General features: G+C 42.6%; 1 protein-coding gene across 9 annotated transcripts in view; it reads right to left on the bottom strand.

Moving 5' to 3' along the window:
- The window catches only part of LOC122220530 (palmitoyltransferase ZDHHC14), a 533,561-nt gene that overhangs the window by 28,847 nt on the left and 490,100 nt on the right, over positions 1-14,614 (bottom strand). For all 9 annotated transcript variants that reach the window (XM_042940151.1, XM_042940152.1, XM_042940155.1 and 6 more), the window contains 5 exons: positions 13,419-13,584; positions 11,725-11,878; positions 7,530-7,614; positions 5,339-5,464; positions 5,101-5,218 (listed from right to left, as the gene is read on the bottom strand). In XM_042940151.1, coding sequence (XP_042796085.1) covers positions 5,101-5,218; positions 5,339-5,464; positions 7,530-7,614; positions 11,725-11,878; positions 13,419-13,584 — 649 coding nt within the window. The remainder of the gene's footprint in view (positions 1-5,100; positions 5,219-5,338; positions 5,465-7,529; positions 7,615-11,724; positions 11,879-13,418; positions 13,585-14,614) is intronic.

Raw genomic sequence — 14,614 nt, 5'->3', positions numbered from 1 at the left:
GGATATCCAGATGCATAACATAAACTTCTACTTTATTATACCTCACATCTTACACAAACACTAACTCAAAATGCACCTGAAACTACACAACTTTCTGAAGAAAACAGCGTGAACTTGGATTAGGCATACAGGTTTTCACCATGATACCTAAAGCACAATCCACAAAAGAGGCAATTGGTACTCTGAACTTCATTAAAATTAAAAGCTTTTTGTTATGCGAAAAACACTGTTAAGAGAAAGAGAAGCCACACCCGGGACAAAATATTTGCAGATTATATTATTTCCAGAATGTAAAGAACTCTCAAAATTCAGTAATGAAAAAAACAACCTAATAAGAAATGGGCAAAAGATTCAAACAGACATTTCACCAAAGAAAATATATGGAAGGGCAATGAGCACATGAAAAGATGCTCAACAGTAGTTATAAGGGAAATGCAAATTAAAACCATGATGAAGTACCACTACATACCTAGTAGATTGTTAAAATAAAGAAAAACTGACGTTGCCAAAAGTGCAAGCAAGGATGTGGGGCTCCTGACACCCTCATCCACTGCTGCTGGGGATTCCGAAATGGTACAGCCACTTTGGAAAACAGTTTGGCAATTTCTTTCTTTCTTTCTTTCTTTTAATGCTTATTTCTTTATTTTTGAGGGGGGAGGGGCAGAGAGAGAGAATCCCAAGCAGGCTCCATGCTCAGTGCAGAGCCCAATGCGGGGCTCGATCTCACAACTGCGAGATGGTGACCTGAGCCAAAATCAAGAGTCGAACGCCTAACCTACTGAGCCGCCCACATACCCCAGTTTGGCAATTTCTTAAACATGAAACATATGCCTGCCAAATGCCCCCGTCATTCCACTCTCAGGTATTCACCCAAGAGAAATGACAACTTACGCTTATACAAAAACTTGTATGTAAATGTTTTCAGCAGCTTTATTTATTATAAATGCCCCAAACTGAAAACCCAAATACCTTTCACGAGTGAATGGAGAAACAAACTATGGAAGTAGCAATAAAAAGAAACTGATGCACATCTTGTGTGTATCTCAAATGCACAACGCCAAGAGAAAGAAGCCATAATTTAAGACTGTGTGCACTGTGTGCAACCATTTTTTTTTTTTGAGCCACCCCCCCCCCCCCCGCCCCGGTTTCATTGATCTGTTCCACTGTTCTTTTAGTTTCTATTTCATTTATTTCTGCTCTGCATTACTTCCGTTTTTCTACTGGTTTTAGACTTCGTTTGTTCTTCTTTTTCTAACTCCTTTAGGAGTAAGGTTAGGTCGTATGAGATTTTTCTTCCTTTCTCAGATAGGTCTACATGCTTCCATTTATAATGACATTCTGGAAAAGGCAAAACCATAGAGACAAAGAACACACCAGTGTTGCCATGGGTTAGAACTGGGGACAGGGGATAAAGATAAAGGGGCAAGCCCAAGGGAATCTGGGGAGGGAATTTGGGGACTTCCCGTACCTTGAATGTAGTGGTGGTTATAAGACCATAGTGGTTGTCAAAACTTTTTTTTTTTAATACTTTTTGGTTTTAAGTTTATTGATTTTGAAAGAAAGAAAGAGAGAGAGCAGGGGAGGGACAGACAGAGAGAGAGAGAATCCCAAGCAAGCTCCACACAGACAGCACGGAACCTGATGTGGGGCTCGAACTCATGAACCGTGAGATCATGACCTGAGCCAAAACCAAGAGTAGGATGCTTAACCGACTAGTCACCCAGGTGTCCCAAAACTCCTAAAACTATACACCAAAAGGAGTTAATTTACTGTATGTACGTTTAAAAATAAACTTAAAAACTACAGGCTGGCCTTTCCTTTAGAAATGACAAGTACAAATAAGCACAACTTTCTTTAGAGAGAAGAGCATTCCGGATCCATACCGCAAAAACTCACTACCTCAGAAAGTGTCACCCAAACAGCACGATGGATCAGGACACTTCCTATATATTGAAATACTTCAAATTTTTCAAATCTCAGTAGAGATTAAATGGTATAGAAGCTAATAAGACTATGAAGAAACAAAGTCTCATCCCTTGGAAAGAAGATGACTCACCTCCTGGGCAGAAGAGACCCGGTGAGTCCGCATGAAGCTGGGCTATATTGAATTGTCCACATGAGAAAGTGAATTATACCAAGAGTTTAAAACCTACTCCTTGGGGCGCCTGGGTGGCGCAGTCGGTAAGCGTCCGACTTCAGCCAGGTCACGATCTCGCGGTCCGTGAGTTCGAGCCCCGCGTCAGGCTCTGGGCTGATGGCTCGGAGCCTGGAGCCTGTTTCCGATTCTGTGTCTCCCTCTCTCTCTGCCCCTCCCCCGTTCATGCTCTGTCTCTCTCTGTCCCAAAAATAAATAAAAAACGTTGAAAAAAAAAATTTAAAAAAAAAAACAAAAAAAAAAAAACCTACTCCTTGCCTGAAATTAATTAACGAATTAATTAATGCTTACTCCTCCTGAAAAATTTTCTGACGTCGCTGGTTTATTTTCAAACTCTGACTTCAGGTATTATTTTGTGTTTGTTAGGATTTTCCTACCAGGTTCCAGAAAACTGGAACGAAGGTCAGGGGGAGGGGGATTTCCGATTCTCCATTTTCAATGAACCTGACTTAGGCTTTCACCAAGTATGTGAGTATACCAGTTTGGCATCCAGGAATAAAACCAGATTTGTTCAATATTATTTCACAGAGAACAAAATCTCTCAACAAACTAAAACTGTTAGCTGTAAGTTCCTCATGGATGGATTATCAAGGGCACAGAAATATCATGAGATCATCCACTTGGCATTCCTTTCTCTTCCCTCCAGGATGTAAGTGAGAGGGGGGGTTTATATAATAATGATCTTGTGGGTATCACAGGCAGGAGGCAAACGAGAGAGGGGACAGATAAAGTGGCTTCTGTGCTTTTCAGTTTCCTCGGCACATGTCCCAGTCAGAGAATCAAAGCTCAACTTTCTTCAGACTGAGCGGCTGTTGCTTTCTTGCTTTCTATGACATCCCTCTGGCTTCGGGCCTGAGCTTTAAAAAAACCAAACCTTAGTTTGGGGGCGGAACTGTGTGGCTCTCTGATGCTTTAAAATAGCACTGAGTTAACGGATCCAGAGAAAACAATGTATTAAAACCTAAAAGACGTGAGAAATCCCCACAGCCTCGAAACAGCTCCTTAGACACAATGAAGCCCATATTGTGCCAATCAAGTTGATAAAGGAGAATGCTAAAATTCAGGAAAACAGACTGAAATTTGAAAACAAGGAGAAAGGCAGAACTGAAGTTTTCAAGGAAATGGATTTAACTTTGAAAAAGGAAAGCTGTGATTTCAAACAATAAGGGTGACAAAAAGGAGGAAGATTGAGTATCTGGATGGGGCACAGAACCCGGGGCACCTCTGCGGGGTGGGAGGAAGCGACAATCTGCGCCAACCTGGCCGCCCTGATGTGGCCTTCACTCAGCAACCCCCACCCCCACCCCCTGGCTCCAGGAGGGCCCGCTCAGGAGCCACCCAGATGAGGGCCAGGACGGGTCTGTCACCTACTTGGCAATGCAGCCCCACTCACCCCTCTGCTACAATCTGAAATTTTTGAAAAGTTTTCAAAAAAAAAAAAGAAAGTCACAATCAAAACAACTTCTTTAAAAACAAAACCTTCCATCTCCTCCAACAGTTTCAGAGAAACCTAAATACACAACAAAATACAGCGCCAAGTTTTAAGGAGATTGTAACCGTCTTACCCGAGGTAACGAATTCTGGCTAACGACTAGCTGATACACATCCTGTGACGTCAACAGAACAATCTGGAATCAGATTCAAGTGCCTGTTTCGGCGGCATCGAGTGCCTCGGCCGTGAGAAAGCACGGGGCGGCACACGGGGACACGTGACACCTGGCAGGCAGGTGGCTTCACCCCAACGCCGCAAGTGCCTGGTGCTGGCTCGGCCATCTCCGGGATGGGGCTCCCGGAGTCCCCATCCCTCTCCCAGCTCTCCCTCCACCTCCGCTCTGGCCGAGTGAGGACTAAACCCTCTCCGGTCTTCCCTGACCTCCAGGAAAGAAGTCCTCCTGCCCAGATTCCACACTTCCCCCCCCCGAGTTCAGGTTAGCCGTTCGGGGTCTCTGACGTGGAGCCTCTCTGGCACTGACCTTTTAGGCCCTACTCTCATCTTGGATCCTTCCCTTTCTAGTCTTACTAGTTTCATTTAGTTGCAAGTTTTGTGGCCGCATTTTAAAACTCTCATCTCTAGTGAAGTTCAGCCTCTTTACACACTTTTATTCCAAGACAAGCATACGGAGTTCTGAGTACTACTATTCCAGGGTCTATACCGGGCTGCAGATCAAAAAAACAAAAAAACAAAAAACCAGTGACAGTTCTCAAAGCAGAGAGAAACAAATACTCTCTAAGTGCATTTTTAAAAGGGGCTTTCAGAGCACTGTGAATTACTGACCGTTTGATCATTTGACCATATTGATATTGATCTTGACCATATTGATCATTTGAGGCAGGGGGTGTAGGAGAAACAAACAGGAGAAATAGGACACTTTGAATAATTAAGGCAGGGAGTGATGATCAACAGTAAACAAAAACATTTAAACATTGTCACCAAAGTAACGGAGTAAAGAACTTTGCAACTTCTTACATTAATCCTTAGAAGGTCTGTGGCTTCTACAACATCTGATATTTACATATTTCTAATGAAAATAACACAGCTGAACTGCATGACAGGTTTACGTCATTTGGATCATACGTTGTTATTTCCATTTCAGGTTGTTTGGAGCATTCCTATTTTCTCAGGTGTCACTTTTCACATTGAAAAAAGTCACGTATTTCTTTTACAGGAAATCATGTAGCAATAAAGACACAATGACCGCTACAACTTAAGATGGGTATGCAAGAACTCTGATAAACAATTTTAGGCAACATTCTCATTAGGTGTTTAGGTAACTTCCAAATATATGTCCAGTATACATGGATGTACAACACTTAGCTACTGTTTCCAAACACATATGTTGTTCTTCTAGAAGATGGAAAATGTCATTACTGATTTCCATTAGGACAGATGCTCTGTCTGCAGTCTTGTTACTTGTCATCCTGAGTTGAAGGTCACATGTACTCACCTGTGACTTGTTTATCCGGAAGAGAGGGGATTGGAATGGCTGACCCAAACTTAACCAGGAGACGCTCATATAACCAGTCAAAGTGCTTATACCTGTGGTTTACAGATCGATTAGTGTTCTATAATGCAAGGGAGAGAGAAGAAAACGTTACCAATGCCAACTATAGAAGATGAAGAAAAAAGCAAAGTGTAGCTAGGAACGCAGGCACGATTCTGTTTTTGATAACTCAGATACTCACAGTAGGTGTTAGCTGATATTCAATGTAGCTCTTCAGACCATACATTTTGGAGCCTTTCCTGGGATCTGCTACCACACAGTCAAACGTAGAGGTAGGATAAACCCACATTGGGCCATAATCTCCAACCTACACAATGTTCCAGGGAGAGGTGATTTTGTTACATGCAAAAATAGTCAATATGCTAGATAGAAGTCATTAAAGGATTCTTTTTAGGACTAGAGGACTAGAGGTCCTTTGGAGGGTCATTCTTGCTCTTCTCTGAGAAGTTATGTAAACGCTCCCTGTTCCTGATAAGATTGTGTATTAAAGAACACACTTGCCAGGACAAACCCTTCTGCTCCCCATGTGGGCATCTCAGGCCACGGAGGAGAGATGTCTGCCTCCCTCTCCTGGGGGAGGGCAGGTTGGAACACAGTTTTCCTCTCTCCCGTTCAGTGGTCCTAGTCGTATGTGTTGACAGGCTAGTTTTAAAACATTTCCGATCTGTCACAGACTGATGCTTTTGTGAAATACAAAATTACACACCTGAATGTCTCAACAACATCAAACTGCCATCAAATTCTTTCAAGGCTCACTCTCATGTTCTGCATGTTCAGTCCTAATTCTTTCTAAAGGTGGAAGGAGGAAAAAGTGGGGTGGTGTATCAAAGTTCAGAGGTTATGAGGTCAGGAGGGTGACCAGGGCCCAAACAATCTTACTGGAGGACTAAACGGAAGACCTTGACAAGGAGCTACTATGACTCCTTGAGAGGGAGCTCAGATCCAGAAAACTCTCTGAAAGCTGTGGAGCAGGAGCCTCTGGGGAGCGTCTCTCAGTGACTGAGACCAAGAGAGGTAACTCCGATCAACTAGAGCCCAATATCCAGAGGCTTTTAATTTTCTTAGTGGGTAGAGTTGCTGTGCCTCAAAGGCAAAGAACCACATCTCTGCTTTTTCTTGGTTTTCTGAAGACTTGGAGGCATTTTTCCTCGGCTTCCCTTTTCATGCCAGGAGCCTGCCTGGGCAGGCCCGCCTACAGGGTTCAGGGGCCGTTTCTACCTACAACCTATGGGTCCCTCAGCTCCGTTCCAACCCTTCTGGGCTTGTGATAAAGTCCCTTTTGAGGATCTGAGGGGCAGGGCCGTGGGCTCCAGTCCTGTGGAGTTTTAAATTTAACGAAAAGAACAAAATAATGTATGTTCAGAAGTTACATAAAAAAATCTGAAGAAAAAATTTAAAAATTAAAATAATCTCTAACCACTCAGAAGATAATTACCCCAAATTTGCTTTGCGGGAAAGGGATAAAAGGGGCTCTTGGTTGCAGCCCTTTTTTTCTCGAGTCTCTAGGATTTCAAGCTTTTCAAAGATGTAGGAACACAATAAAAATAAATCCAATGATCAGTTCTGCAGTTCTATCAAGTTTCCCAGGACCCAGAGGTTATAGAATGAGACCAGGTGTTTCCACCTCCTATTGTTGGGCCTACGGTGATCACACCCAAGGCCCCCACTCCCACCTCCATCCCTGTCCTACAGTTACTAGGTTAAGTCCATAGGATCAAAAGACAGCCAGAGTTCTCTTTTCCAGAAGTTAGATAATGCTTACACAGAAAATCTATCAGCAGTCAACATTTGGGTGAAACCAGAGAGCCCGTGTCACGTTATGTAATAATCAAGTTATTCTTTGAGAGAGATTCTTAATGGTGTCACCAACTCCCAGTTTTTATTTGCTAGCTCCTTATTGTGACCTGACAGCTGGTTTATTGGAAGAAAAAGCTAACTGTTACCAATGCAGTGGAAAGAACATCTTATTTTGATAATATGCATGTACTTTGCCAGGGCAGAGACCTAAATATCTGGATTAGGACTTATTAGCTAAATATATAGGGCTGGTAGAAAGACAGTATATAAAAGATACTTCAAGACACTTTGGAGAAAAAAAATTATTGAACAAAAATATGCTGTAGGTGCTGCTGGTTCAATTACTAATAGTCTTAAAAGTAAAAATAAAATATACCTAAACAACATAATGACAGGCATTAATGTATGCTAAATATTTTTAGTATTCTTACAATACTAATACATATTGTCAGTTACCTGGAGCATTAGATGTGTGAAAAATACCTTCCAAAAGACTAATAACCCTCTAGGCTTTCAAGCATTATAAAAGAGCTTAATTAGAAACGAAGCAAGCAAACAAAAGTGAATGAACTTACAATGATAGGAATTTTCTCTTTGGGTTTTGCTAGTTGCTTGGCCAACAAATACTGTTCCATACCAGGTTTTGCAAATCCGGGAAATCTGATCATGAAGATAAATGCCCGTGAGTCTTACGTGTTTCCTGAGAGGAACTCTCCAACTCTTGTCCACATTTACTTAATACAACAGTTTTAACCTTGTTCTGTCTTTCAGATGTACCAGGACTAGGAAACTGTGGTAAATGAAACCTAATGTAATCAGATTGTTCAATGGCCAATTAGTCATTTAATTAAGCTTTATCTGGTCAGAGAACAGTTTGACTCCAGAAGGTGTGATATTTATGGGTACTCTACTTGCTTAACTGGATCTGAAACACTCTATCACCCCACAAAGAGTGAAGGGCAGCCTAGAAAAACGTCCCCCAGGGCACAGGAGGAGAAAGTACCGAGAACAGCCATCTGAGTTGAACACATGGGCCAGTGGCCACATGCCAGCATTTTTATATCCAAATTAAAGCTGCCTTTTGACATATTCCCTCAAGGAAGCCACAATTATCCCAAAGAAGCTGTCACTGTCCATAAGTATTTGTGCCATTTCCTTTTGGATTATCTTCAGACCTGGTTTAGGGGACACAAAAGAAAACCGGTCTCCTTAGTAAAGAGACTCCACACACATTCTAAAATTGGAGAAACACTGGAATAAACATATAGCCATCCAAAGTGCTACTTTTTTTTTAAAGATTTGTTTTTATTTTTATTTTATTTTAAGAGGTTTCTTTTTTTTTTTTTTTTTAATGTTTATTTTTGAAAGGGGATGGGGAGGGGCAGAGGGATGGAGACAGCAGCGAGCCCGATGTGGGGCTCAAACTCACCAACTGTGAGACAGACATGGCCTGAGCTGAAGTTGGACACTTAACTGACAGAGCCACCCAGGCACCCCCCCCACCCCTCCCCCGCCCGCCAAAGTGCTGAAGAGGGCAAGATTAATTTGGGTTTCAGAAATGTTTTTAATAAGCAGGAAAAAAAGACCCTCAGAAAGCAAAATACCTATAATAGGAAAAGAAGTATTATTTCTATAAAAAACCAACTACATTACTTCTATTTCACTCAAATACCAAATTAAAGGCCAACATGCTGGTCTCAGGGGCCTGTCTTTTCCTTCATCTTCAAAGGACCTACCTCTATCCTCTTTTCCCTAAGACATCCTTTAAACATAGCTCATACAAGAGAGAACAAAGAGGGTCTAGGAGCTGGATGGCCTTGGGTTCGAATTCCAACTCCAACAATTAAAAGCTATGTGACCTTTAGAGCTCCCGTCTCCTTGTGTGAAGAATGAGACCAATATGACCTGCCTTTTAAGATGATAAGGGAATTAAATGTAAGAGTTATATAAAGAGCCTCACAAATATACTCATAAATTAAAGTTATTTCTAACTATGCCATCATCTCTTTGAAAGTATTCCCTACAGCCTCTGGTACAGCCAGCTCTCTCTGTGCTTCTTCAACATTCTGAGCATACTTCTGCTATACAATTTATCACACTTAATTGCCATCATCCATTTACACATTACAGCCGACCGGAAGCACCTTGGAGAAGGTATTTGTATTTCCAGGACCCAGAGGAGTTGTGGGAAAAATACACTAAATACTTAATGAATTAATGGATTCATCTGGAATAGTTCTATTTAAAAAAAAATTTTTTTATTTTTTTTTTTTTATTTATTTATTTTTTTTTTTAAATTTTTTTCAACGTTTTTTATTTATTTTTGGGACAGAGAGAGACAGAGCATGAACGGGGGAGGGGCAGAGAGAGAGGGAGACACAGAATCGGAAACAGGCTCCAGGCTCCAAGCCATCAGCCCAGAGCCCGACGCGGGGCTCGAACTCACGGACCGTGAGATCGTGACCTGGTTGAAGTCGGACGCTTAACCGACTGCGCCACCCAGGCGCCCCAAAAAAAAAATTTTTTTAATGTTTATTTGTTTTTGATAGAACACGAGTAGGGGAGGGGCAGAGAGAAAGAGAGACACAGAATCAGAAGTCAGCTCCAGGTTCCGAACTGTCAGCACAGAGCCTGACACAGAGCTCGAACTCATGGACCACAAGATCATGACCTGAGCTGAAGTTGGATGCTCAACCGACTAAGCCACCCAGGTGCCCCTGGAACGGTTTCATTAAAACAACCTATGCTTCCGCTAGAAAATACTGATGGAAAAATTGAGGAAGTCAGAGTGGCAATTCCTTGACTAGACTGTAAGCTTCTGGGTGCAGAGTCTCATTTCACACTTCCTTTGGTATTCTTAGGGATCACAGCAACACTCTAGGGCCGACTCACTTAATACTTACCGAACAGCAGTGCCATTTACTAATTCTCTGAGTGTTATCAAGATAGATTCTTATAATGCCCAAGTACACTTAAATTTCTATTCTCCTTCTCTAGTGTAAGGTTCATGTTCTAGGACTGGAATACAGTTATCATATAAAATGGATTAACTCCTGAAAAATGCTAATACTTTAAAAAGTTTTACAACTGTTATAAGTGAGCCCTTCATACATGAGTCAAGTTAAATAAAAAAACACACAGGATCTTAAACAGCTCTCAGCACCAGAGACAGAGAGAGAGAGAGAGAGGGAGGCCTCAGAGGTTCAGGTGCAAATGAGGACTCCTCTGATTTGGTTTCAACCTGAACTGAAATTTTAGAGCAGAGAGCATTTTAAATTAAAGCCAGCCCCTTCACTTCAGAGATGAGGAAACGGAGGTTCAAACAGGTCACCCGTCTTCCCCAAGATCACCTGGAAGAGGGGAGCCAGGGCAAACAGAAACAGGGACCCGGGCATGAGACAGAACCTCACTGACCAGCCAGGCACACTCGGCCACACATTTGTTGTAGAGTTTGTGCTTCCTCACTGCCAAGGGGGGCTTACATGGCAGCAAAACGGGTTTAAATGCACTTGTATTTAGGTTTAAAGAACAGACTAATTCATGTCACTGCGGACCACACTGAGAACTTCCTATTCCACCAAAGGAAACAGCACATAGTCAATACGAGTGACTAAGTTTATATGTGTGCAATGGAGCCTGAAAATACATAGTGGAAGAAACTGGAGAGAAGTAGGAAGAATGGCTAGAAGACCGCTCATTTAATCATCTGATGCTACTTAGATATACTAAGGGGAACCTGCACAACTCATATGCAGATCTAGACCCAGATCTTGACATCTAGAAATACAGCAAACATTAGGTTTACAACTTTTTCCAGATACGGATTAACATTCCTTCCTATCAGCTTTGCATCATGGACTTGGAGCATTGAGAAAAAGTGGTCGTAATTTTAGAAAAACCGTATTAAACACACTACGATAAGAAGAGTATTTGAAGATCCTTCCGGAAGTCAGAAATTCTGTCTCCTTCGAGCTACGCTGTGAACTACAGGCTTATCCAGAACTCTCCCCCAGGAAATCCCAGGGCGCGATGGCCGTATTCCCCCCCTTCCCAGATGCTTTCCTTTAGGCACTGTGTCTACAAGTACTGTTCCAACACTTTTTTTTCTTCTTAAATCTAAGAGAAGTCTACGTGAAAACAAAGTCTTGAAACGTATTAGGCAAGTAGTTGAGAGACTGAGGGACCGACTAGGATCCTGATTAGACCACTTGGCACCTGTGTGAGCTTGGACAGTTACTTAACCTCTCTGGGCGTCAGTTTTTCCCACAGAAAAACAGAGATTACACGTACCACAGAGGGAGATGGGGGTCACACAGCGCGTACAAACCACGCTGCACAACGCCCGGCACAGAGTAAGTGATCAACAAATGGTAAAACATTTAAAAGAGAGTTACTATTATTAATATGATTATATTTAGCTTTCCTGTGACATCAGCAATAAGAACTTAATGTGTCACAGAGCTGACAAAGATAAAAGTGGTATTTGGCAGATCGTTAAGTACAACAACTATTTCACTTTACAGTGAATAAACTTATTTACTTTACATATATATATTTATAATATATATATATATGAATACAACATATACACGTATAATGTATATATTTAAAGTGAATAAAATTTTTTTTTCTTTAAAGAAGCTAAAGCTGAGATCCAAATCACCACCCCACACTTCACCCCCTTTCAGATCGCTGAAAAGAGGAACGCCTCCTTGGATCTCCTGTCTGTTTCCGCATGGAGTTCACGGTGCCAACGCCCTTCACACCTACTTGTTAAGTGGCAGCTTCATAGAGGAGGAACCAGCCCGGCTGTTGCCTCGCTGAGCAGCCCCTGCCTCTGCTGACTCTGAATCCTTGAAGTAGGGGGCGGCCGCCTTGGGGTCGTCCCAGTCTTCGTCCCAGTCATCGTCATCACCCGCGGTTGCTAGGGGTGGGCACAGAAGATCCCCAGGGAAGAAAAACAAAATACAAATGCAATGACTTAATTTTCTGAGAGTAACTATGGACAGGACCTACGTTAACCAATTAAAGAACAGGAGACAAGGGCGTAGCACAGGATTATAATGCAGACTGGAGCAAAGGCTCTAGTTGGGTTTAAAGCTCCAATTGTGGATTCTGCCTTTTAGTGCAAAGGACAAGTTAGAAACCAGGCTGTCCCTCCAAGTAACTTCAGACAGATGCAGACTGAGAGCGGCTCCGAGGTGTGCACTCAGGGCAAGGCCCACACACAGATAAATCTCGCCTTATAAACTTGCAAATAAGCATCGAATACCTTCTCAGTCACGAATACCGGGGAGTGTGGGGGAGGGGGGTGGGGGGGGGAAATGACAGATCTTTGAAAAGAAATTAATATGAACGATAACACTGGGAAAGGGAGAGAGGAGCAGGGTGGGAGTGGAGGGGGAAGGGATGGAGAAGAAACAAGACAAGAGGGAAGTGGCAGTACCAGGAGCCTCATATCCTAACAGTGACCTCTGTCAGGCTTTCCCTTCCTTCCTGGTCCTAGTCTGGGCTTCTGTCTCCCACCCGGAGGGCCTCAGGTATCCTGGGATCTCTGCCCTAGCGGTGCCAATGGGAGAAGCCAAGAGACAAATGCCAAAACGAAAAAGAAAGGCACTGAATGCACTGGGAGGATCTGGGCCGAGTACAGAGCCAGGAGTTAGCTGTTGGGTCGCAGCCCGAGCCCGTGTCTCCTGCACCTGCCAACAGCCCAGCCCCGGCTGCCAGCAGGAGCCTGCCCGCCACCCCCGTGCTTCCTGCGCATGGGTTCCCTGCCACTAGCACATTCGTACTCCATGTGACGTGCTCAGACAGGGGCCATAAAATAATGAGGGGCAGATCTCTTTTTATTTAATTTCAGAAAGACATAAATACCCTTTTTCTTAATTCCTGAATTGTTTCCCCTTCTATAAATTCCTCTTTTGCCTCTGTATTTCCATTAAGGCCTGGGAGTCAAATGAGTAGTTAAGGAAAAAGAAAACAGGTAAGTCAGAGGTTATAAACCAGCAGGTGACAAATTATACTCACTCTGTATATGCAGTTGTTTTGGCCCAAAGTTTTAAAGCAAATGTGTATCAGTTGCTAAGATTCTGGAGTGGGAAGATGCCATTAAAAAACAGATTTCCTGTCTCTCTGGGGGACCAGGAGCACGAGCTGGGTCTCCTGCAGTGGCAATCGAGCCAACGGCGACAGGAGGCATGCCCTTCCATCTCCAGCAGCCACTGGGCCACTCTGTTCTGCTTTACAAACCCTGCAAGCATTCGCGACTCCATGACAGATGACAAAGACGGAACTAAAGATTATAATGAACGACTACCCACATTTGGCTCCAGAAATCTAGGTTTGCTGTTAGTGAGCAAGAGCATTTGAGAGCGCTCCTTTGATTAAATTCTATTTTTAACTCGGATGCTGTCACTAGTCCCCTTACGGGTGGGCCCGATCACCAGCAGGGCCCTCTTCCTCACCTGGTCCTTGGTAGGCCTGGGGGTGACCAAAGGCAGTGTCCCAGTTATTGGAGGTGTTTCTTTGGGCCGCGGCCCCCTCTGGCTTGGCTCCCCAGCCATCCGTGCTGTCCCAGTTTCCAGATTTGGAAGAACTCCAGGCTGACCAGGGGTCATTGCCACTGCTGACCTGTTGTTAGGGGTAAAAAAAGAGAAAGAATATTTATGACTTCTTGAAAACATTACTCAATTCAGTAGGAATTACATAATAATGAATACAACAGGGGTGCTGAAAAAGTTGACATAAATTTAAAACAATTTTAAATTTAAATAAGTACATTCAAATAATAATTGACATTTATTTTTAATGTTTATTTATTTTTGAGAGAGAAAGAGACAGAGTGCAAGTGGGGGAGGGGCAAACAGAGAAGGAGACACAGAATCCGAAGCAGGCTCCAGGCTCCGAGCTGTCAGCACAGAGCCCGATGCAGGGCACAAACCCACGAACCGCGAGATCATGACGTGAGCTGAAATTGGACACTTAACTGACTGAGCCACCCAGGTGCCCCTAAATAATACATTTTACATTTAAATAGATGAGGAAAACACAAAAAGCAGCATCAATCTTTTTTTTTTTTTTTTTTTTTTTTTTTTTGATGTTAACCTTTTGCCATATTTGCTTAGGAACTTGACAACCAGGAACCAGGAACTATGAGACACAGCGGCTGTCTACTCCCTTTCTTCTTCCTTCCCTGTCCCTCCTGCCCCATTTGCCTCCTCCCCCACCCCCCCAGCAACTACCTTTCTGAATGTGTATTCATTTCTGCCCACGGTTTTATACTTCCACTACTTACTAATTACATTGTAAATAACTTAAGTTTTAAAAACTGACCTACACAACATTACATTGTACGTATCTCTTTGCAGGTTCTTTTTTTTTCCCCACTTAAATCATGTTTTTGAGATTATACAAGCTGATGAGGTTCTGTTTTACTCACGTTAGCAATTTTAGAGCAAATCTGTTGTATTTTTGACTAGGTTTTTATTTTTATTTGAAAAAGTAATACATTCCCAGTAAAAAAAAAAAAATAACAAAAAAACCTCAAAAAGAATAAAAGGATATGCAATTTAATAAATATACCTACCACTTAAGCTGCCATTGTTTCTGGACAACTATTACTAATCAGTTCCTTATGTATACTTAATCAAATATCCCACCC

This window comes from Panthera leo, chromosome B2 (genome assembly GCF_018350215.1).
Source record: "Panthera leo isolate Ple1 chromosome B2, P.leo_Ple1_pat1.1, whole genome shotgun sequence".
Lineage (NCBI taxonomy): Eukaryota > Metazoa > Chordata > Mammalia > Carnivora > Felidae > Panthera > Panthera leo.
The sequence above is the reverse complement of the archived record's forward strand: the minus strand, read 5'-3'. Positions and strand labels throughout refer to the sequence as shown.